This window comes from Chlorocebus sabaeus, chromosome 23 (assembly GCF_047675955.1).
Source record: "Chlorocebus sabaeus isolate Y175 chromosome 23, mChlSab1.0.hap1, whole genome shotgun sequence".
NCBI classification, from domain to species: domain Eukaryota; kingdom Metazoa; phylum Chordata; class Mammalia; order Primates; family Cercopithecidae; genus Chlorocebus; species Chlorocebus sabaeus.
Window position 1 is genome coordinate 40,880,978 of NC_132926.1, and position 22,147 is coordinate 40,903,124.

Genomic DNA, 22,147 nt, shown 5'->3' on the forward strand with positions numbered 1-22,147 from the left:
ACTATGATCTTTCAAAATAGATCAATTTTTTCATTCAATTAGCAAATATTTTTTGTGTATCTCCCATGTTCTGGTACTAGGCACTGGGACACAATGACCAGGATAGAAAAAGATCACTATCATGGAGCTTTCAATCATACAGGAATAAAGTGAATTTTGGAAATGTTAATTACATCTTAAGAGAATTCTCTTAAATTTAGGGGCAATTGGTAATATTTTAGAGGATAGAAATTAAATGTTAATGGCCTTGATGCTCTACCAGATATTTTAAGAATAAATGGAAATAAATAGAAATAAGTACCAACTGTTACCCAGTTATGTCAAAATGCTAAAAATATGTGTTGATGAATACCTGACCCTCCATAGAAAAGACAAGCACAAAACAGCAAAATAGTAGAGGTGGAGTTAAAAAAAATGTCAAAGTATTTAAAATTACTTGTACATGAGAAGCAGGAAACAATACTTCAATTATGTCTACTTTAACCAGATGCTCAGTCTATCAGACAATTCTGTCCAAAATGAACCTGTGCTTGCAGAAGAACACTTCCTTCTGTTTACATTTACATCTAAATCAAGCATATAAGAAGGAATCACCCTTGTTTCCTCAGGAGTATTACAGAACAGAAGGAAACCCAGAGGCACAATTCCCCTACAGGGAATTATATTAAACAAAATATAGACTTTGGGCCAGGCACGGTGGCTCACACCTATAATCCCAGTACTTTGGGAGGCCAAGACAGGCAAATCACCTCAGGTCAGGAGTTCGAGACCAGCCTGGCCAACATGGTGAAACCCCTTCTCTACTAAAAATACAAAACTTAGCTGGGGTAGCGGAAGGTGCCTGTAATCCCAGCTACTCAAGAGGCTGAGGCAGGAGAATCGCTTGAACCCTGGAGGTGCAGATTGCAGTGAGCCAATATTGTGCCACTACACTCAAGCCTGGGTGACAGCCTAGACTCCATTTCCAAAACAAACAAACAAACAAACAAACATATATAGAGAGGCTTAGAATTATATAGTCAGCTCCATGTCCTCCTCACTCCATTGATTTGGGTACTTTAAAATCCATTGTATAGTAGCTACACATTCTTGTATTGGCACCAGATTGGCTGGACCCTAGGAAGCATCCGAGATGTTTCCAGAAGCAAAGACGCTTACTGCCAGGCATCCCCCATCTCCCGGAATCACCCGGAAGTCTAGAAGCCATCCGGCCCCACAGCGATCCCTTAAAAGTGCTGGCTTAGGGGGGACGAATCTGTGTCTTTCTTGTAACTTCCAAGCTCTAAATAGTTTGAAACCAACAGCTCTTCGGAAACACTATCATTTTCATCCCGGAAAAGCTAGTTCTCGCGAAAAGACGAGTTTCACGCTGGGCAGCGTAATTGCGCTATTGCGCCTGCGCGCCACGGGGCTCCGCCCTTCCGGCCAGAGGGGCTGTCACTCACATCCACCTCCCGCCCCGCGTCGTGACGTGCACTTCCGTTTTCTCTGGGCAAGCGGTCGGACGGAGGGCCGGCGAGGTGCCGGGTCTGGTTCTCCGAGCTGCGCCTCTAGGCAAGATTTCGCGTTGCCCATCCTGGGCTTTCATCAGTAATCGATAGTGGATCACTCTGCCAAGCGGCAGGAAGAATTAAGGAAACGACAAGGAGACGCTCGGCTGCCTCCCGCTTTGCTCCTTGCGGCCTCCTCTTCCCTTCGCTCCGGCCCGGTGAAACTGAACTTATAATCGTCACTGGATTGTAAGTACCCGAGGCGAAGAGAGCTCACTGAGCCCTGATGTTTTGAGTGTCTGTTCCGGGAGAGTTTGTAAATTGAGAGTATCTCTGCTGGCCTTTCTGGGCCGAAAACCGTTCCGCGGGAGCCGCCATTTGCTTTCCTGCTCCCTAGCTAGGTAACTCTTTCCGCGTTGTCGGGCAGCGGCACCTAGAGGTTGGGACTTGGCATTGCATCTGATTTAATGAACTTAAGTCTGTGAATAAGCCTTTGTGTTAACGACTGGTATTCGGTCACAGCATATTTAGAGAAAAGACTTGGAGCTTAAATAAAAACGAAGGCAAAATAGACGCTAAGCTGCTGATCTACAGAGAACTTGTAATTAAAATATTTCAATTCATAGCGAACTGGTGTTTTAAGCTGTTGCAGTAGCTGGAACTTTTTACGGTAACCAGCATTTATTGGAGAAGTGAGTCACAAAGAAATAAAGATGAGTAAAAGCAAAGATGATGCTCCTCACGAACTGGAGAGCCAGTTTATCTTACGTCTGCCTCCAGAATATGCCTCTACTGTGAGAAGGGCAGTACAGTCTGGTCATGTCAACCTCAAGGACAGACTGACAATTGAGTTACATCCTGATGGGCGTCATGGAATCGTCAGAGTGGACCGTGTTCCATTGGCCTCAAAATTGGTAGACCTGCCCTGTGTTATGGAAAGCTTGAAAACCATTGATAAGAAAACCTTTTACAAGACAGCTGATGTCTGTCAGATGCTTGTATCCACAGTTGATGGTGATCTCTATCCACCTGTGGAGGAGCCAGTTGCTAGCACTGATCCTAAAGCAAGCAAGAAAAAGGATAAGGACAAAGAGAAAAAGTTTATCTGGAATCACGGAATTACTCTGCCTCTGAAGAATGTCAGGAAGAGAAGGTTCCGGAAGACAGCAAAGAAGAAATATATTGAATCTCCAGATGTGGAAAAAGAAGTGAAACGATTGCTGAGTACAGATGCTGAAGCTGTTAGTACTCGGTGGGAAATAATTGCTGAAGATGAAACAAAGGAGGCAGAAAATCAAGGCCTGGATATCTCTTCTCCAGGAATGTCTGGTCACAGGCAGGGCCATGACTCACTAGAACATGATGAGCTTCGGGAGATATTCAATGACCTCAGCAGCAGCAGTGATGATGAAGATGAGACCCAGCATCAAGATGAAGAAGATATAAACATCATTGATACTGAGGAAGATCTGGAGAGACAACTACAGGACAAGCTAAATGAATCAGATGAACAGCACCAGGAAAATGAGGGAACCAATCAGCTGGTTATGGGAATTCAGAAGCAGATTGACAACATGAAAGGCAAGCTCCAAGAGACCCAGGACAGGGCAAAACGACAAGAGGATCTCATCATGAAAGTGGAAAATCTGGCTCTCAAGAACAGATTTCAGGCTGTACTGGATGAGCTGAAACAAAAGGAAGACCGAGAAAAGGAGCAACTCAGCTCTTTGCAAGAAGAGCTAGAATCACTCCTAGAGAAGTAAAAAGAACTGATTCTTAATTTCAGTGTTCAGACTGGTCAGCATTAGAAAATTCTTGGCTTTATTACTTGTACTGTATATTAAGACCTTGCACTTCCTAGTCCCTCTAATGCTGTGTGTTCTGTTAAGTTCTTTCATTTGTTTGTAGTTTTGTTTTTCAGCAAATTTACATTGTTTTGCTAGGTGTTCATCCTATAAGAAGCAGGATTGTATAGGCAGAAAAAATGATTGTAGGAAAGTTGCAGGATTAGTGGAATGTATGGTTCAACCTTAATTATAGCTCCACTGCAGGACTTTGCTGTTTCTCCATTTTCTAGAAGCTGCTGTTGCTGCTTTATGATGACATGAGATCAATAAGAAGAACCTAGTCTAGAGACAATGATGCTAGTTTGCATATGTTTTCCCATGCAATAGCTGTTTTCCCAGTTACTCAAAGCAGTTTCCCATATGTAGAGATGCAAATTTTATTAAGTTGTTTCCAATACAATAAATAAAAGCATCTGTTTTTCACTTTATAGTGTATCTTGTTCTTTCATGGTTGGTGGGAGTCAGGTCCCTTTTGAGGTGGTTTCGTGGTGGAGTTTAGTGACTAAGAAATTTGATCCAGTTCTGCAGGTAGAGGCAGTTGGGTTTATGAAAAAAAGCAACACAGCAGGGATAAAGAAATTGGGAATTGTCATGTTTGCATCATATTAAGATTCCAGTTCTATCTGATCTACTTGAAAGCTGGGAAACATTAGATACGGAGCTTTCTTAAACTACCTTAATTTTTGTAGATGAAGGCCTTTGTGCCTTTTAAAAAAAGCTTACTAAATCTACCTGCACAAAATGTTGGAAACAAAGCAGTGGTTATCAAGTGCAGTCCAATGAATCATTCCATTGGTTTGGATTAAGATTTTATTTCTATTTTTCTTCAGTTGAGTTCCTATAATTAATAATCTGAGAACTGAGGTCATTTATCAATGTCATTTAATCAAAATTGCTCATAAAGTAAGTCGGTACCAAATTTCTCATGCTTTAAAGATAATCTAATGCCTCACAACATGAGCTATTTTTGAAAAATCAGTTACTGATAAAAGAGGCAGAGTATGCAATTTGTTTCTTGACAGGTTGGTTTATGAGAAACTTGGATTTGAAAATAAAGTCCATTTTTTTTTTTTTTTTTTTGAGATGGAGTCTCTCTCTGTCGCCCAGGCTGGAGTGCAGTGGCACGATCTCGGCTCACTGCAAGCTCTGCTTCCTGGGTTCACACCATTCTCCTGCCTCAGCCTCCCGAGTAGGTGGGACTACAGGGGCCCGCCACCATGCCCAGCTAAATTTTTTTGTATTTTTAGTACGGACGGGGTTTCACTGTGTTTGCCTCGGCCTCTCAAAGTGCTGGGATTACAGGCGTGAGCCACCGCACCCGGCCCCCCCCCCCTTTTTTTTTAGGACAAAGTTTTGCTCTTGTTGCCCAGGCTAGAGTGCAATGGTGTGATCTCGGCTCACTGCAACCTCTGCCTCCTGGGTTCAAGCGATTTTCCTGCCTCAGCCTCTTGAGTAGCTGGAATTACAGGCATGCGCCACCACACCTAGCTAGTTTTATATTTTCAGTAGACCCAGGGTTTCACCATGTTGGTCAGGCTGGTCTTGAACTCATGACCTCAGGTGATCCGCCCGCTTTGGCCTCCCGAATTGGTGGGATTACAGGCCTGAGCCACCACACCCGGCCTAAAGTCCCTTTTACTTGTATCTGACAGGAAACTATATTAAAATGTTTTTTTAAAAAACATCAGTTACCTAGTCCTCAGGTCTACAATTATATATGCTGACATTTGCAGGCTTCGGAAGGCTAATTTTTATATATATATATTTTTTGAGATGGAGTCTTGGTCTGTTGCCCAGGGTGGAGTGCAGTGGTGCGATCTTGGCTCACTGCAAGCTCCGCCTCCTGGGTTCACACCACTCTCCTGCCTGAGCCTCCTGAGTAGCTGGGACTACAGGCGCCCACCACTATGCCCGGCTAATTTTTTGTATTTTTTAGTAGAGACGGGGTTTTCACTACGTTAGCCAGGATGGTCTCGATCTGACCTCGTGATCTGCCCGCCTTGGCCTCCCAGAGTGGTGGGATTACAGGCATGAGCCACCGCACCTGGCCGGCTAATTTATCTTTTAACTGAAAACGTTTTTATAAGGTTTTTGTTTTTTGTTTTTTGTTTTTTGTTTTTTTTAGATGGAGTCTTACTGTGGAGTGCAATGGTGTTATCTTGACTCACTGCAACCTCTGCCTCCCAGGTTCAAGCGATTCTCCTGCCTCAGCCTCCCGAGTAGCTGGGACTACAGGCATGTGCTACCACGCCCAGCTAATTTTTGTATTTTTAGTAGAAATGGGGTTTCACCATGTTGGCCAGGATGGCCTTGATCTCTTGACCTTGTGATCCACCCGCCTCAGCCTCTGAAAGTGCTGGGATTACAGGCATGAGCCACCGTGCCTGGCCATTACTAAGATTTTAACACAGAATATGTAAGCTTAAGCAAGCTTTCCCTCAATATCTAGGTTTTGTATTATGTCTTGAGGTTTCCAAATAATATATATTAAACAACAACAAAAAACAGTTTAGGATGCTAGGTGACAAAATTTCCTGTTTTGGTAATCTAGGTATTTTGCTACACTTAGAAGATTGACACCTGAAAAGCTCCCACCATATCTGGCTTTACAGTGGATCATTTATCAAGTAGTTTATTCTTACCAAGATCTCACCAATGGTGGCAATTCCATCAATAACAGAACGGAAAGATTCTGGGTACAATAACAAAATAGTATATTGATCTCACTATTCCTGTTTCAGTTATGAGTTCTAAATGGATTCTAAAATCCACATTTCCAACTTTGATTCTTCTGTGCTTCAGATTTAGTTTAGCCAGATGTGTACTAGAAACATACTTGAAAGCATCTCAGGAAACTCAAGTCTAAATGTTCAAAATGGCTGGGTGCAGTGGCTCATGCCTATAATCCCAACACCTTGGGAGGCTGAGGCGGGCAGATCACCTGAGGTCAGGAGTTCAAGACCAGCCTGGCCAACATGGCGAAACCCATCTCTTAAAAATACAAAAAAAAAATTAGCTGGGCATGGTTGTGGGCACCTGTAATCCCAGCGACTCGGGAGGGTGAGGCAGCGGCTCGGGAGGGTGAGCTGGACACTAGAGCCATAACTTTACATTTCTCCCTTTCCCTCGCTACTTCTGATTTTACTTCTTAAGAAGCTCTTCACTCACTCTGCTTCATCCTTACAGCCACTGTCCTATTTCAAACCATTATCAACTATCAAATGGCAATAGCTTCTTTACCATCCAATTTAGTTTTCACTGCCACCAAGTGGCAGTGAAAATCACCAAAGTGATTTTTCTGAGACATATTTGATTGTGTTACTACCACGCTGACAAACCTTCAGTGACATCTTATTGCTCTCAGGGCTCGGTTTATATTTCACAAAAAGATGCACAAGATTATGAGTGCTCCACTTACCTTTTCAGCCTCAGCTCCACATTAATTCAGTATATGGTCAATCCACTCTGAACCTACATTTTTTTCAAGAAACTTACTCATTCTCCCACTCCTGGGCCATAGATCATTGTAACAAGCTGTTCACTCCACCTAGATGAGTTTACCCTTTGTCTGAGTCCTACTTAACCCTCAGGTCTCAACCTAAGTGTCACTTCAGCAAGGCTTTCCTGACTCCTTTCTCCCTCTAGGTTAAGCACCCTATTATGACTTTGTACTTTGTGCTTCCCTCTCTCAAGTATTTGACAAACATTTTGTGGGTGTGGGTGTGGGTGTGTGTCTGTGTCTCTGCCAAACTACAAGCTACTGGATATGCAGTTATGAACGAAGCATTTGGTGTCTATAAACTCATGCACTCCATGGTCTACTGGGATGAGTATCTATTATAACTAAAGTGTAAATTACTTTGTTCATGTCTCCTGCTTGGCTTTAAATTTACTGAGATATTTTGCTTCATTAGTGACTGTAAACTTACTAAAGAATAGTAGAGAGATCAAAAGCTTAACATCAACACATGTCATGCATGGTTTGTATACTAGCTCAGTTACCTGCTAGTTGTGTGAGCTTGCATAGGTAGCAATCTGTTTACCTCAATTTTCTCATCTCCAAAGTGGAGGCAATAATACTACCTACCTCATAGGGTTATTGGGCTGTTGGCTGCTGGCTGCTGAATCATATAAATGACTTATTTAGAACAATACCTGGAACATAGTAAGTAAACACAGAAGTAAATTTACCATTATTACAACCCATTAGGGTATGGACCATAACAGATACTAAATAATTAAAGAGTGACTGAAATGTTAGAAAAAGTGTTTATAGGGAAACAACTATTCTAAATGTAATTGATTTCAAATTTAAGAAATTTTGGAGATCATTTTCAACGAAATTCAGATGGGAAAAAAATTTCTTTTTTTTTTTTTTTTTTTTTTTTTTGAGACGGAGTCTCGCTCTGTCGCCCAGGCTGGAGTGCAGTGGCCTGATCGCAGCTCACTGCAAGCTCCGCCTCCTGGGTTTACGCCATTCTCCTGCCTCAGCCTCCCGAGTAGCTGGGACTACAGGCACCTGCCACCTCGCCTGGCTAATTTTTTGTATTTTTTAGTAGAGACGGAGTTTCACTGTGTTAGCCAGGATGGTCTCGATCTCCTGACCTCGTGATCCGCCCGTCTCGGCCTCCCAAAGTGCTGGGAAAAAAATTTCTAAATGAAAGCTTATAAATTAGGTTACAGCAGAAACAATTTGCTTCAAATTTATCTGCAGCATAAACAAATTTACTCAGCTCTTTCCTACTACAGTTTAGCACTTACAGTTCTCTTTTCTTGGAATAGTCGCCAGATGTTCTCATAGATAGCTTTTGGTCACTGAAGGCCCAGCTCAACCCTTATTTTCTCTGGTAACTGTATCTGGCCATTCAATCTAATTATTAAGAAGCGTGTAATTTATATATTTCATCAAGTCAGGTGCTATGTCAAGTGCAGTGGTCTTCATTAAAAAGTTGAAAGGTTCTTTGCCACTATTTTCTAATATATGTGTTCTGGAGGATATGTGCTTAAAATAGAAGCAGCATCATTTTGGTTAGTTGGAATCAGGGAAATGGTTTTAATTGGTTAAGATTGCCTGTTATCTTGGGCAATGTTACAGTATTTGCTTGGCTCTGTTTTCTCCAAGTCAAACTGTATAGTCAAATGTATTTCATAGAACTTGACCTCAGGGAATCTGTCTCTGTTATTTGTGTTTTTATGCCTGACAATTCATTGAAGGTATTAATGTTCTTGTACTGATTCCTGGCCTTGGTGTTATGCAGTATGGTTTCCAATGTAATATTTTCCTCCAGATAGCTTTGTTTAATGGAACTGGGGCATACTGGGACACTGTCATTTACATTTATCTTTAGTTATGGGTATGTGGGCTTCTCTCACTGTTTCACCTCTGGTGGTCACAGTGAGATAATGAAAGATTTGCTCTTCCTTTTCTAAATTGTTCTGTAAGATCAGCTACATGGTGGTGTCACTTTTTGTTCTAATTTTAATATCTAGGGAAAAATAAGCATTGCTTTTCAAATTCTAGTTTGCAGACAACATATTCTCATGTAGAAGTTTCAGGTACCCCTTAACTGGAAACTCATGTCAGGCAATAGTCTTATACTCATTTTAATAGATGTCTTTATACTTGTAAAAGAATACCCAACTGGGCATGGAGGTCACGCCTGTAATCCCAGCACTTTGGAGGCCAAGGCAGGTGGATTGCCTGAGGTCAGGAGGTCAAGACCAGCCTGACCAACAAGGTGAAACCGCATCTCTACTAAAAATACAAAAATTAGCCAGCTGTGGTGGCAGGCACCTGTAGTCCCAGCTACTCAGGAGGCTGAGACGGGAGAATTGCTTGAACCCAGGAGGCGGATATTGCAGTGAGCCGAGATTGCGCCACTGCGCTCCAACCTGGGTGACAGCGAGACTCCATCTCAAAAGAAAAAAAAAAAAAAAAAGGAATACCCATGATTGTCACTTATAACTAGAATTTCACTATCTGTTTGGTTTTTCAACATCTGTAGATATTTTCAATATCAGCATTGGTTTTGTACTATTTTTCTTTTCCTTTTTTTTTTGAGACGGAGTCTCGCTCTGTCGCCCAGGCTGGAGTGCAATGGCATGATCTTGGCTCACTGCAAGCTCCACCTCGTGGCTTCATGCCATTCTCCTGCCTCAGCCTCCCAAGTAGCTGGGACTACAGGCACCCGCCACCACACCCGGCTAATTTTGTATGTTTTTAGTAGAGACGGGGTATCACCGTGTTTGCCAGGATGGTCTCAATCTCCTGACTTCGTGATCCTCGGCCTCCCAAAGTGCTGGGATTACAGGCGTGAGCCAGCGCGCCAGGCCATACAGTTTTTCAAAATGTATAAGGCCTTGGCTTTTCTCACCATGTATCTCTTCATAATTACTGTTGCTATTGAAACATATGACCCCATTCAGTAAGCTTCACATTAAATGTGTTCTACCTTAAGAGACAATGTCCTGAGAGAGCACTATTCTGAAGTCCTTGGTTGTTATTCGTGAGAAAGACTTATCTCATTTCAGGTACGTTTTATGAAGAATGATCAGCAGGGCTGGGCGCAGTGGCTCACTCCTGTAATCCCAGCACTTTGGGAGGCCGAGGCAGGCAGATCACTTGAGGCCAGGAGTTCAAGACCAGCCTGGCCAACATGGTGAAACCCTGTCTCTACTAAAAATACAAAAAATTAGCTGGGCATGGTGGTGGGTGCCTGTAATCCCAGCTACTCGGGAGGCTGAGGTGAAACAATTGCTTAAACCTGGGAGGCAGAGGTTGCAATGAGCCAAGATCTGGCCGTTGCACTCCAGCCTGGGCAACAGAGCAAGATCCTGTTTCAGGAAAAAAAAAAAAATGCTCACCAGAATAAGCCCACTGCAGCAGCAGTGTCACAATTCAGCCATTTTCAGGTACTTCTAATTCCTCAAATTTCTCTAACATCTGTGCTTCAGTTTCCTTTTCTTACAGTAGCTAGTACATTGACTCCCATTAAAGCAGGCATATGGTTAATGTAGCACATTCATTTTTAAAAATTCTGTTCTTTCCATTGCCATATGTGGTTTCTATATTATATCTCCTTGTAGAAGAGCCAAAGGGGAAAGATTAGATGTCTCTTTTTTCTGTCCTTCATAAATGAGCAGCTAAATTCAGAATACAAAGTAAGTTACTGTACTAACATGAGAGAATTGAAAACAAAACAATAGTCCAGTATTGACTTTCCAAGTGCACGTATTCCAAGTCAATACTAAACAATAAACGCATGAAGAGAAGAGCAAGAAATAAGCAAGAAGGAGCATTTACCTGGTAAAACATTTCTCCTTTCTTGCTTATTTCTTGCTCTTCTCTTCATGCATTTATTCACTTGGTCCCATTAAAACTCTCATTTCGCCTATCAATATTTATGATATATTTTTATACAATCCAACATTTTTTGCTTATAAAGAAAACATATTCCTAAGCAGAAAAAGTAACTTTTCATGGGTATCCTTATCATTGGGATATTCTTTTCTAGGCAAGAGCTACATTTCCTGGATTTACTTCCATTTCCTACATGTCCTCAACTCAATGCCCATCCTTCCTATTCACCTGAAGCCTGAGAGTGACCCTTCCATGGAAATTATCTCCCACATTCTCTCTACAATCTTCTCTTAGAATTTTTTTTTTTTTTTTTTTGGTCACAGGTACTGTGATAGCTAGCCTCCAACATGGCTCCCATTGATTCTTACCTCCTGGTATTAATCTTGCTCCTACATTGAATGGGAATGTCCTGAGTAAATGATAAGCTATTGCAGACAATGATTTGTGACTTGCAAGGCGAGGTCATAAAAGACGTGACTTTTGCTTACTCTCTCGGATCACTCACTCCAAGGGAAATCAGCCACAATATTGTGGGGACACTCTTTGGAGAGGTCCATGTGGTGACAAACTGAGGCCTTCTTGTGAACAGCCAGCAGAACTTGCCAGACATGTGAGTGATCCATCTTGGAATCAGATTTTCCAGCCCCTAGTCAAGGCTTCAGATGACTGAAACTGTAACTGACATCTTGACTGAAACCTCATGAGAGACCCCGAAGTGAGAAATACCCAGCTAAGCTGCTCCTAAATTCCTGATCCACAGAAACTATATGACGTATAAATGTTTGTAGCTCTTTTATTTCACTTCATTTTGGAGTAATTTCTGATGCAGCAGCAGATAACCAACATAAATTTTTGCTACCTACCTAGAAGGGAGGTGCTGCCATAAAAATATAAAGTGTGAGAGTGGCTTTGAAATCAGGTCTGCACATGGAGAGAAACTACTCTGGAATTTTGGACACACAGAAACTATGGGATATAACAAATGTTTTTTGTGTTTTAATGCCACTAAGTTTTGGGAGTGATTTATTGCACATAAGTATATAAGTAATGCCTGTACATAAATGTCATTTGAAAAAAATAAGCAGAATTTGTTAGAACTGAGTAGATGGAATTAGTACATGGAGAGCCTTCGACTCTTAAATTCAAGATCTAATATTGGTCCCCTGGTACAAGTGTCTAGAAAAAAAAGATATAATACTGGGTGTTGCTATCAAGTGGGAGCAATTGTTATTTCTGTGTGTTCTTGATCCGAGAGACAAAGTGAAGAAAAGTGTAATATTGTGATACATGTATTTGGTCTTTGACTCGTTTCCTGGTATACAACTGCTAAAATCCTTAGAAACTCCAAAGTGATGTCTTTTTCTATGCTAATGATTGACTTGAAGGTTGGCAGCCCCTAGGTAGCCTTAGGATGAGGTCTGGTGGCCAGAAAGACCAAGGCAGGATTAGGATCAACCTCTAGAGAAAGGGAGAGGGGCTGGAGGTTAAGCTGATCACCACTGGCCAATGATTCAATCAACCACTCTTGTGTAATGAAGCCTCCATAAAAACCCTGGGTTCAGCAAGCTGTTTGATAGCTAAACACATGGAGGTTCTTAGAGGATGGAACCCTAGGGAAGGCATGGAAGTTCTGTGCCTCTTTGCCTGTGTCTCACCTTATGCATCATTTCATCTGTGTCATTTTGTAATGTATTTTATAGTAAATGAGTAAACATGTTTCCCTGAGTCCTGTGAGCAGCTCTAGTGAATTAAACCCAAAGAGGGGCAATAGCAACCTCAACATGAAGCTGGTCTATCAGAAGTTCTGGAGCCCCAGACTTATGACTAGTGTCTGAGGTGGGAGTGGGGTGGGGTGGGGTGCAGTCTTGGATACTGAGCACTTACCCTGTGGGATCTAATGCTTTCTCCAGGTAGATAGTGTTGGAATTAGATTGGAAAACACCCAGCTGGTGTCTGCTGTAGAACTGATTGCTTGCTTGGTGTGTGGGGAGAAAGCCCTATCCATTTGGTCACAGAAGTCTGTTGTGTTGATTGTTGTGCTGTGAACAGAAACAAAACATCTTGAGTGCATTTTTCCACTCACAGAAACGTGCTTAAAGACTGGCAATATGTGTGCATCATGCACTGTAGCCCAATGGGATCCATATATTTTGATTTCACTCTCAGAAAAGGGAAGGGGGAAAAAAGGTTTTGTTTTGTCTTGTTTTGCTCTGTTACCCAGGTTGGAATGCAGTGAAGTGCTTTTTATGGAGGCAAAGATAGCCTAGCATGGCTGTTCATACAGCTAAAGAAGATAAAATAGCAATGTAGAACTTAAGCCATTTACTTGCAATGAAAGATAAAAGATGTAAAATATTTTTAAAATCTCACTCAGATAACACCTTTACAGTAAATAACCTTAATTATATGTTTTAAGCTCTCTCCATAATGAAGTAGTAATGCAGAGTATATGCCATGTCACTAGACTTGGAATGCCTTGTACTTGTTTATATTTATTACACATATAATGGGCTCCCTTTGTCTTAAGGTCTACATCTAATGGCTAAACCATTTCCAAATATCTGTTTCACTTGCCATTCAGTATTTATTTTTAGACTACAGGAAGCTTCAAAGGAAAAATTCTAATTTATATTAGGTGACTGTGGCAAAATCTACTTAATATGTTATTATTTAAATAATTTCTGGGCTGAGTGCAGTGCCTTATTTGTGTAATCCCAGCTCTTTGGGAGGCTGAGACAGGAGGATCACTTGAGCCCAGGAATTTGAGTCCAGCCTGGGCAACATAGTGAGAATCTATCTCTACAAAAAATAAAAAAATTAGCTGGGTGTGATGGTGCACACCTCTGGCACCATTAGCTACTTGGGAGGCTAAAATGGAAGGATTGCTTCAGCCTGAGAGGTTGAGGCTACAGTGAGCCACGATTGTGCCACTGCATTCTGGCCTGGGCAACAGAGCAAGACAAATCAAAACAAAACCCTTTTCCCCCCTTCCCTTTGCTGAGAGTGAAATCAAAACATAGAAAAAAATTCCTCAACTATGACATGAGGGATTTAAAAATCTTAATGAAGTTTTATATTTTCAAATTGCAGATTGTTCTCATCCTCTCTGCTTTACCTAAGAGGCTGCTAAGTAAAACAACAGAAAGGATTTTTAAAAGATGTTAACCTCTAAAGACAAAGACAATAGGAAATGAGACAACAATGGGGAGAGATGTCAACCCATTATCGGAAGGCCAAAACAGAGAAATGATAAATGAATTCATAGATCAGAAAAAGTTACATGCTGAATATCTGCAAGTAGTTATGCCAAAGAGAGACAAACCCACTTGATAGAGCCTTGTAAGAGGCAAAATTTTTGCAAGCAGAAGATTCCAGGGAAGGTGGGAAGGTGTAGGGTTAGAGATGTGAGATTCATTAAAGTCTGTGTTCAGAGTTGTTGGGTGTCCAGGATCTCTATCCCACTCTATGAAGCCAGATAACTCTTTCCATCCCACAGAAGATGGAAATGTTATTTTCTTGATAAATTGAACCAAAGAAGGCCCAAACTCAGAAAAAGTAGGTACAGTATCAAATAAAGAAAAAATTATGTGAAAGTCTATATATTTACTCCAGGTGTGCCACCCCTCTTCCCCGTCTTGTTCTCTTTAAATCAGTATCTAGGTTTATAACCTACCTCTCCCCCACCACACCCTACACACTCGGAGTCAAGATTGGTAGAGCATTCTCTGAAGAAACTATGTGGTCCCAGAGAAAAGAACTGCAACTGCTGACATTTGGGCATTTCCCAAAGAAAAGCCCAGGTTACTATTTACCACAGTGAACACTACCTGGTGACAAATTATTCATGCACAATTTGCTTTTCAGTACCTCATTAAAAAAATTTTTTTTTAAAATTTTCTCAGAGACCTTTGTTCTGAAGTACCTCACTTTTAATTGACAATCAAGGATAATTAGACAAGGAAAGGTTTCTAAATGAAAGAGAGAATGCTTTCAGCATACTTTCTTCCCCCCAGATTTTATTTTTACCATGGCCGACTACGGCTTGGAATGTAAGCCTGGAGAGAATTCATTCCAACGCTAGGATTATAAACATCTGGGAGGAAAAAGTGTGTCCTGACAGTGGTGTCCTCACTAATGTCCAAAAAACATCTTGCCTTGAAAGCTAGACATGTCATTTATGTCCTGAACTTCTACTTCTTTTTAAATTTAATTTCATTTTAGATTCAAGGAGTACATGTGCAGGTTTGTTTCATGGGTATGTTGTGTAATGCTGAGGTCTGGGCTTCTAGTGAACCCATCACCCAAATAGTGAACACAGTACCCAACAGGTAGGTTTTCAACCCTCAATCCCTCCCACCCTCCCCACTTTTGGAGTTCCCAGTGTCTGTTACTCCCATCTTTATGTCTTTGTGTACCCATTGTTTAGCTCCCACTTATGTAAGTGAGAACATGCAGTATTTGATTTTCTGGTTCTAAGATATTTCACTTAGAATAACAGCCCCCAGCTCCATCCATGTTGTGAAGGACAAGATTACATTCTTTTCATGGCTGCATAGTATTCCATGGTATACATATACCACATTTATACAGTCAACTATTGATGAACACTTATGTTGATTCTGTGACTTTCTTATTATGAATAGTGCTGCCATAAACATATGAGTGTAGATGTTTTCTGGTTTTTGTTTGTTTGTTTGTTTTTTGAGACGGGGTCTTGTTTTGCCACCCAGGCTGGATCATAATTCACTGCAGCCTCCACCTGCTCAGCTCAGTCAATCCTCCCATCTCAGCCTCCTGTGTAGCTGCCACTACAGGTTCATGCCACCATGCATGGCTACTTTTTGTATTTTTTTTTGTAGAGATGGCATTTTGCCATGTTGTCCAGGCTGGTCTGGAGCTCCTGGGCTCAAGTGATCCACCTGGCTTGGGCTCCCAAAATTCTGGGATTACGGGTGTGAGTCACTGTCCCCGGCACAGGTGTCTTTTTGATAAAATGATTTCTTTTCCTTTGGGTAGATATCCAATAGGGGATTGCTGGGTAGAATGGGTGTTCTATTTTTAGTTCTTTGAGAAATCTCCATACTGCTTTCCATAGGGGTTGAACTATTTTACTTTCCCACCAACAGTATATAAGCGACAGATTTCTACTTCTGCATGAGGCTGTATGGGTCCTCAAAGAGAATCTTAAAACTTAAAAAGCACAGTGCTGAGCCACCCAGCTTTTTTCTGTCCAGTTTCTTAGCAGTGCAGTATATAAATACTATCCATTTTCCAAGTTGATTTTATAGTGCTGTGTTCTACCTTCAGAAATGATAAGGACTCCTTGTTCCACCAGTTCCCAGGTCTGCAACCCCAGATCCTTGGGGATGTTGCCATGTGATAGCATTTCTCCAGCTCCGCAGGAAAGCAGTAGCACATCTCCAGGGCTAAGGACTCCCACAGTGCCCTACCCCTCTCCACATCTCCCAGGAAAGTGAGGAGCATGGGCAGCTCACTGAGGGTTTTCTGATCAAAAGCAGTCACTGTGTCTCATGTAGCAACCCTCAGATCATTTTGTTACTGGAAAGGGGTCCCAATCCAGACCCAAGAGATGGTTCTTGGATCTCTGCAAGAAATAATTTGGGGCAAGTTCATAGAGTAAAGTGAAAGCAAGTTTATTAGAGAAGTAAAGCAGCAAAGGAATGGCTACTCCATAGGCACAGCAGCAGCCTGGGCGACTTGACTAAGGATACTTATAGTTGTTTATTGAACATAAACTAAACAAAAGGTGGATTATTCATGAGGTTTCTGGGAAAGGGGTCCAAAGTTACCGGAAATGAGGATTTCTCCCCCTTTTTAGACCATATAGGGTCACTTCCTGTTGTTGCCATGGCATCTGTAAGTGGTCACAGTGTTGGTGGGCATGTCTTTTAGCATGCTAATGCATTATAATTGGCATATAATGAGCAGTAAGGACGACCAGAGGTCACTTATTATGCCATCTTGATTCTGGTGGGATTTGGCTGGCTTCTTTACTGAAAACTGTTTTATCAGCAAGGTCTTTGTGACCCATATCTTGTGCCGGCCTTCTATCTCATCCTGTGACTTAGAATGCCAATCATCCTGGGAATGCAGTCCAGTAGGTCTCGGCCTTATTTTACTCAGTCCATAGTCAAGATGGAGTTGCTCTGGTTCCAGCGCCTCTGATAGTTTGTCTTCTCTGCTTTATTTTTTGTAGGCTGGGGTGGGGGTCTCATTTTGCTGCCCAAGCTAGTCTTGAACTCCTAGGCTCAAATGATCCTCCCTCCACAGCCTCTCCAAGTGTTGGGATTACAGGCATGAGCCACTGCACCTGGCCTGTTTTATCTACTTTAAAGCAGTTTTTCTGTAGATTGACCTTCTGAATTCAGGCTCCATTCAAGTGAGGGCATCTCCTTTTCAGTTTGTTTGGTTTTGTTTTTTGCATGGTAGGAAGCGTGGGACAGGCTGGGTGCGGTGGTTCATGCTTGTAATCTCCAGCACTTTGGTAGGCCAGTGGGTAGATTGCTTGAGCTCAGGAGTTCGAGACTAGCCTGGGCAACATGGCGAACCCTGTCTGTGCAATACAAATTTAGCCAGATGTGGTGGCTTGCAGGTCTGGAGACTAGAAAGTCTGTAGTCCTTCTAGTCTCAGCTACTCAGGAGGCTGAGATGAGAGGATCTTTTGATCCCGGGAGATTGGGGCTGCAGTGAGCCGGGATAGCGCCACTGAACTCCAGCCTAGGCCACGGAGTGAGACCCTGACTCAAAAACAGAAAAGAAAAGAAGCAGGGCTGGCTGATTAGGACAGCATTTCTTTTGCCGCCAGTCGAACAGTGGCGTCTAGAGTTTCTGGCCATAATTGCAAGAATTTATCGAAAAGCTTTAAATGTTTTCTTGGTTTTGGTTTTGTTTTGAGACGGAGTCTTGGAGTGCAGTGGCACAATTACAGCTCACTGCAGCATCGACCTCCCTGGTTCAAGTGATCCTCGCCTCATTCTCCTGGATAATTGGGACCACAGGCGCGCGCCATCGTGCCTGGGTTTTTTTGTTTGTTTGTTTGTTTTTGTAGATATGGAGCCTTGCCATATTGCCCAGCCTGGTCTCGATCTCCTGGGTTCAAGCGATCCTAACACCTCCGCCTCCCAAAGTGCTGGGATACAGGAGTGAGCCACTGCGCCCTGTTGCAGTACACCAAAAGTATTTATTTGGTCAGCGTCCCCCGCCTGCGGGCGCAGGGATGGCGGGTCCAGGCTGGAGGCGGCTGGGGGCCCCGCCAGTGAGCCAGGAGCCGCAGGAACGCTAGTGAGCCGCGCGCGGGGCCGGCAGCTGGGGGTTATTTCAGTGCGCGGGGAGAGGGCGGCCCGCGGCCTAGCGTGGGGTTAAGCGGCCTCCCCCGCACTGGGGTGAGAGCCCAGAACAGGCGGCAGAGCCACCCCCCAACCCCCAACCCCAATCCCCGCGCTCGCTGCGGACTGGACGTGAAAAGACGGTCCCATGCTCTGGGGAGTTAGTCGCCTTCCACTGGTACCTTCAGATGAGTGAGCGAATATGAAGTCCAGTCCTGGCATCCAAGCCGCCATCGACCTCACAGCGGGGGCCGCAGGGGGGACAGCATGTGTACTGACCGGGCAGCCCTTCGACACAATAAAAGTGAAGATGCAGACGTTCCCTGACCTGTACAAGGGCCTCACCGACTGCTTCCTGAAGACGTACACCCAAGTGGGTCTCAGGGGCTTCTACAAGGGCACTGGCCCGGCACTTATGGCCTACGTTGCTGAAAACTCGGTCCTCTTCATGTGCTATGGGTTCTGCCAGCAGTTTGTCAGGAAAGTGGCTGGAATGGACAAGCAGGCAAAGCTGAGTGATCTCCAGACTGCAACCGCGGGGTCCTTCGCCTCTGCATTTGCTGCGCTGGCTCTCTGCCCCACTGAGCTTGTGAAGTGCCGGCTACAGACCATGTATGAAATGGAGATGTCAGGGAAGATAGCAAAAAGCCATAATACAATTTGGTCTGTCGTGAAGGGTATCCTTAAAAAGGATGGCCCCTTGGGCTTCTACCATGGACTCTCGAGTACTCTACTTCAAGAAGTACCAGGTTATTTCTTTTACTTTGGTGGCTATGAACTGAGCCGATCGTTTTTGGCATCAGGGAGATCGAAAGATGAACTAGGCCCTGTCCATTTGATGTTAAGTGGTGGAGTTGCTGGAATTTGCCTCTGGCTTGTCGTGTTCCCAGTAGATTGTATTAAATCCAGAATTCAAGTTCTTTCCATGTATGGAAAACAGGCAGGATTTATTGGTACCCTCTTAAGTGTTGTGAGAAATGAAGGAATAGTAGCCTTATATTCTGGACTGAAAGCTACTATGATTCGAGCAATCCCTGCCAATGGGGCACTGTTTGTGGCCTATGAATACAGCAGGAAGATGATGATGAGCCAGTTGGAAGCATACTGAAGTGTCTTGGTGAACCTGGATCTGAGTCTGTGAGTTTGAGTACTACAGTTCATCACAGGTTTCAACAGAATACAAGACCAATGCTGAATTTTGACTTCATGGGAATTTTGGTTCTATCTTCCCTTCTTCTACCCTAAATCTTAACTTTATGAAAGGGCCTCTATTTTATATCATATAATTTCTGCCCATAATTGTATTGAAATAGGTCTGGTTGGCCCTATGTACCTAATCCGAAAAACTAAATATCACGCTGTCAGGGCCTTTGCATAAAGCCATTTTTGTGTACGTGCAGTTTGGATGATTCTATGTCATGAGTGAAACAATTTGGTTCTATGTATAATCTTAAATATTACCCCCCCAAACCCAGAATTGACCATATTTTGTGAAGATAGGTATGAATGATTGCTTAGGATCTCTTTTTTTTTTTTTTTGGAGATAGAGTCTCACTCTGTCACCCAGGCTGGAGTGCTGTGGCATGATCTCGGCTCACTGCAACCTCCGCCTCCCTGGTTCAAGCGATTCTCCTGCCTCAGCCCCCTGAGTAGCTGGGATTAGAGGTGCCCACCACCACACCTGGCTAATTTTTGTATTTTTAGTAGGGATGGGGTTTCACCGTGTTGGCCAGGCTGGTCTCGAACTCCTGACCTCAGGTGATCCACCCACCTCAGCCTCCCAAAGTGCTGGGATTATAGGCATGAGACACCGCGCCTGGCCAGGATCTCTTTTAAAGTCTACTTAACACTTGCACTTCATTAGGTGGTTCAAGTTTGGAAAAGTCTTCATTTGGTGCTTGAAAACCAAAATACTCATCTCTTTCTCTCTCTCTCTCTCTGTTTGTCTGTCTCTCTCTCTCTATATATATATACACTTGGTTTTGTTTTTTTTTTTTGAGATGGAGTCTCATTCTTATTGCCCAGGCTGGAGTGCAGTGGCGCAATCTCGGCTCACTGCAACCTCCACCACCTGGGTTCAAGTGATTCTTCTACCTCAGCCTTCCAAGTAGCTGGGACTACAGGTGCACACCACCATGCCTGGCTAACTTTTGTGTTTTTAGTAGAGATGGGGTTTTGCCATGTTGGCCAGGCTCATCATGAACTTCTGATCTCAGGTGATCCACCCGCCTTGACCTCCCAAAGTTCTGGGATTACAAGCGTGAGCCACGGCACCTGGCCTCATCTATGTTTTTAAGAGGAGAAGGTACCTGCATACTGGTGTGGCTTTGACATTCTTGAGTTAAAAGTTTCAGAGTAAGCATTGTGGATTTTCCCAAGAAACAATACCCTTAAAATAGTGCTATCCATTTTCAAAGTGGGATTATATTCTGCATTCTGCCTATATGGTTAGGAATGGTCTAGAGTATCATCAGGCCTTGGGGAATCCACACAGCCTTCCTGCGCCAGCTTCCTTTCTCCCCCTCAAAGGAGCTGGGCTTTCGTTTAAGGAAGGAGCTGGGCACCTATGCTTTGATGAAGACCCATGTGACTGATAACAGTTCTTAGCTTCCAGTCTCTGGGTCCTGGCCTGGGTAGGATGCAAGGGTGTTCTATTGGCCCATTTAGAGACTGTTGATTCATTTTGGGTCACTCACTGTCCTTTCTGCCTCCATCAGCCAGAAACCTTCCTGGGGAACAGAAAGTGACTAAGCTAAGAGAAGGTTTTGTTCCCTGTTTGCTAACAATACTTGTGGGTAAAAGTCATCTACTCTCAGGTAGAACTAGACAGAACTTAGTACTTTCACTCCACAGTGAGACATGTTAGGGACAACCTTTTTTGAAGTTTACCTTGGGGTCCATAATACCTTCCCATGCCTTTACAGTGCTAGAGTCTTCTAAATTTGGTACTGGCCATCAGTAAATTTTAATGATAACTGTGTATGGGGTGTGACTAAGCAGTGAAACATAAGAAAAGTAATTTTATTGAACTATGTACCATATGTATATATATGTACACTGTCAAAACCCCTCCAAAACAAGGAACAACTCCCCACCCCAAAACATAGATCATCTATCTGATCCCCACAGACTTGGAGATAAGCAACTATTCTTTGGCCATGTCATTCTTGTCACCACTAAAGTAAGCCCCATCATTCTGTGTTGCTCCAAGACCACCAGCAGGGTCTCTTTCAGTAACAAGTTTTCTTAAGCAGCCTCTAAAGCTGAAAAGGCTACCAGTCTTAATAATAGTCTGTACCATGTGTGTTTATCACTTGACACAATGTAATTCCTGTGGGAAACTTTGTTTCCTTAAGCTTTTTGCTATCTATGAAGTCTCTGTGGTAACTCTAGCCTTAGTATCAGAAGCAAGATGGTCAGGGAAATGACATACTGACCAGTAAGGGCTGCTGCGGACATTTAGGGGAGGGAAGGCTCAGTGTCAGGCCTGGTGTGCTCCAGAGCTATGGCTGATCTTCTATTTATTTACTTTTACTTTAAAAGAAAATCATATTTATACTTTAAAGTTATTTATAGATTTAACTTATATATTCCATACTTAAATGGTCAGTAGCTATGGAGTGGTGCTTCATTGGAGCAGGGCTATATTAAATAGAAAATAGGACTGGCGTTTAATAGGAAGTGGATCATTTCAGAGTCCACCGTCCCCCTGCCTGGCACCCATGAGCCAACTAAGTTAGCTTTGTTGTCAGCATACCTTCTTACATGTCATCCATTAAAGATTTAACTCAATACCTTCAACAAAAATAGTATGTGGCAAGTAAGAATGGTGGGAGTGAGGAATAGAAATCTAAGTCAGAAGAATCTTTTTCGTGTCCTGTTCGCTTAATTCAGGGTTCAATATTTGGGTACAACTTGTATCATTTCAGATCTCGAAGCAAAAATATAGTAATTTGAAATACTGTGTTTACAGACATTTGAGGGTTCTATCACTAAATTGTTTATCTACATAATACTTATTTAACTCACACTATTTACAATGTATTGTATTGAACTCTGGCTATTCAGACGCTAATGGTATCTGGTTTCTGTCTTCAAGGATCT

The 22,147-nt window shown here is 42.8% G+C and overlaps 2 protein-coding genes across 2 annotated transcripts; both read left to right on the top strand.

The window, feature by feature from the left end:
- Positions 1 to 1,468: 1,468 nt before the first annotated feature.
- Positions 1,469 to 3,765, top strand: TAF7 (TATA-box binding protein associated factor 7). The gene has a single exon (XM_008014729.3). The coding sequence runs from the start codon at positions 2,204 to 2,206 to the stop codon at positions 3,251 to 3,253; it is 1,050 nt and encodes a 349-aa protein (XP_008012920.1). The 5' UTR covers positions 1,469 to 2,203; the 3' UTR covers positions 3,254 to 3,765.
- Positions 3,766 to 18,245: 14,480 nt separating this feature from the next.
- Positions 18,246 to 19,274, top strand: SLC25A2 (solute carrier family 25 member 2). The gene has a single exon (XM_008014727.3). It carries the CDS (start codon positions 18,246 to 18,248, stop codon positions 19,149 to 19,151), a length of 906 nt encoding a protein of 301 aa, XP_008012918.1. The 3' UTR covers positions 19,152 to 19,274.
- The last annotated feature ends 2,873 nt before the right edge of the window (positions 19,275 to 22,147 follow it).

Excerpts from the sequence above, each read along its gene's own strand:
- TAF7 (XM_008014729.3), top strand. The coding sequence starts at position 2,204 with ATGAGTAAAAGCAAAGATGATGCTCCTCACGAACTGGAGAGCCAGTTT.
- SLC25A2 (XM_008014727.3), top strand. The coding sequence starts at position 18,246 with ATGAAGTCCAGTCCTGGCATCCAAGCCGCCATCGACCTCACAGCGGGG.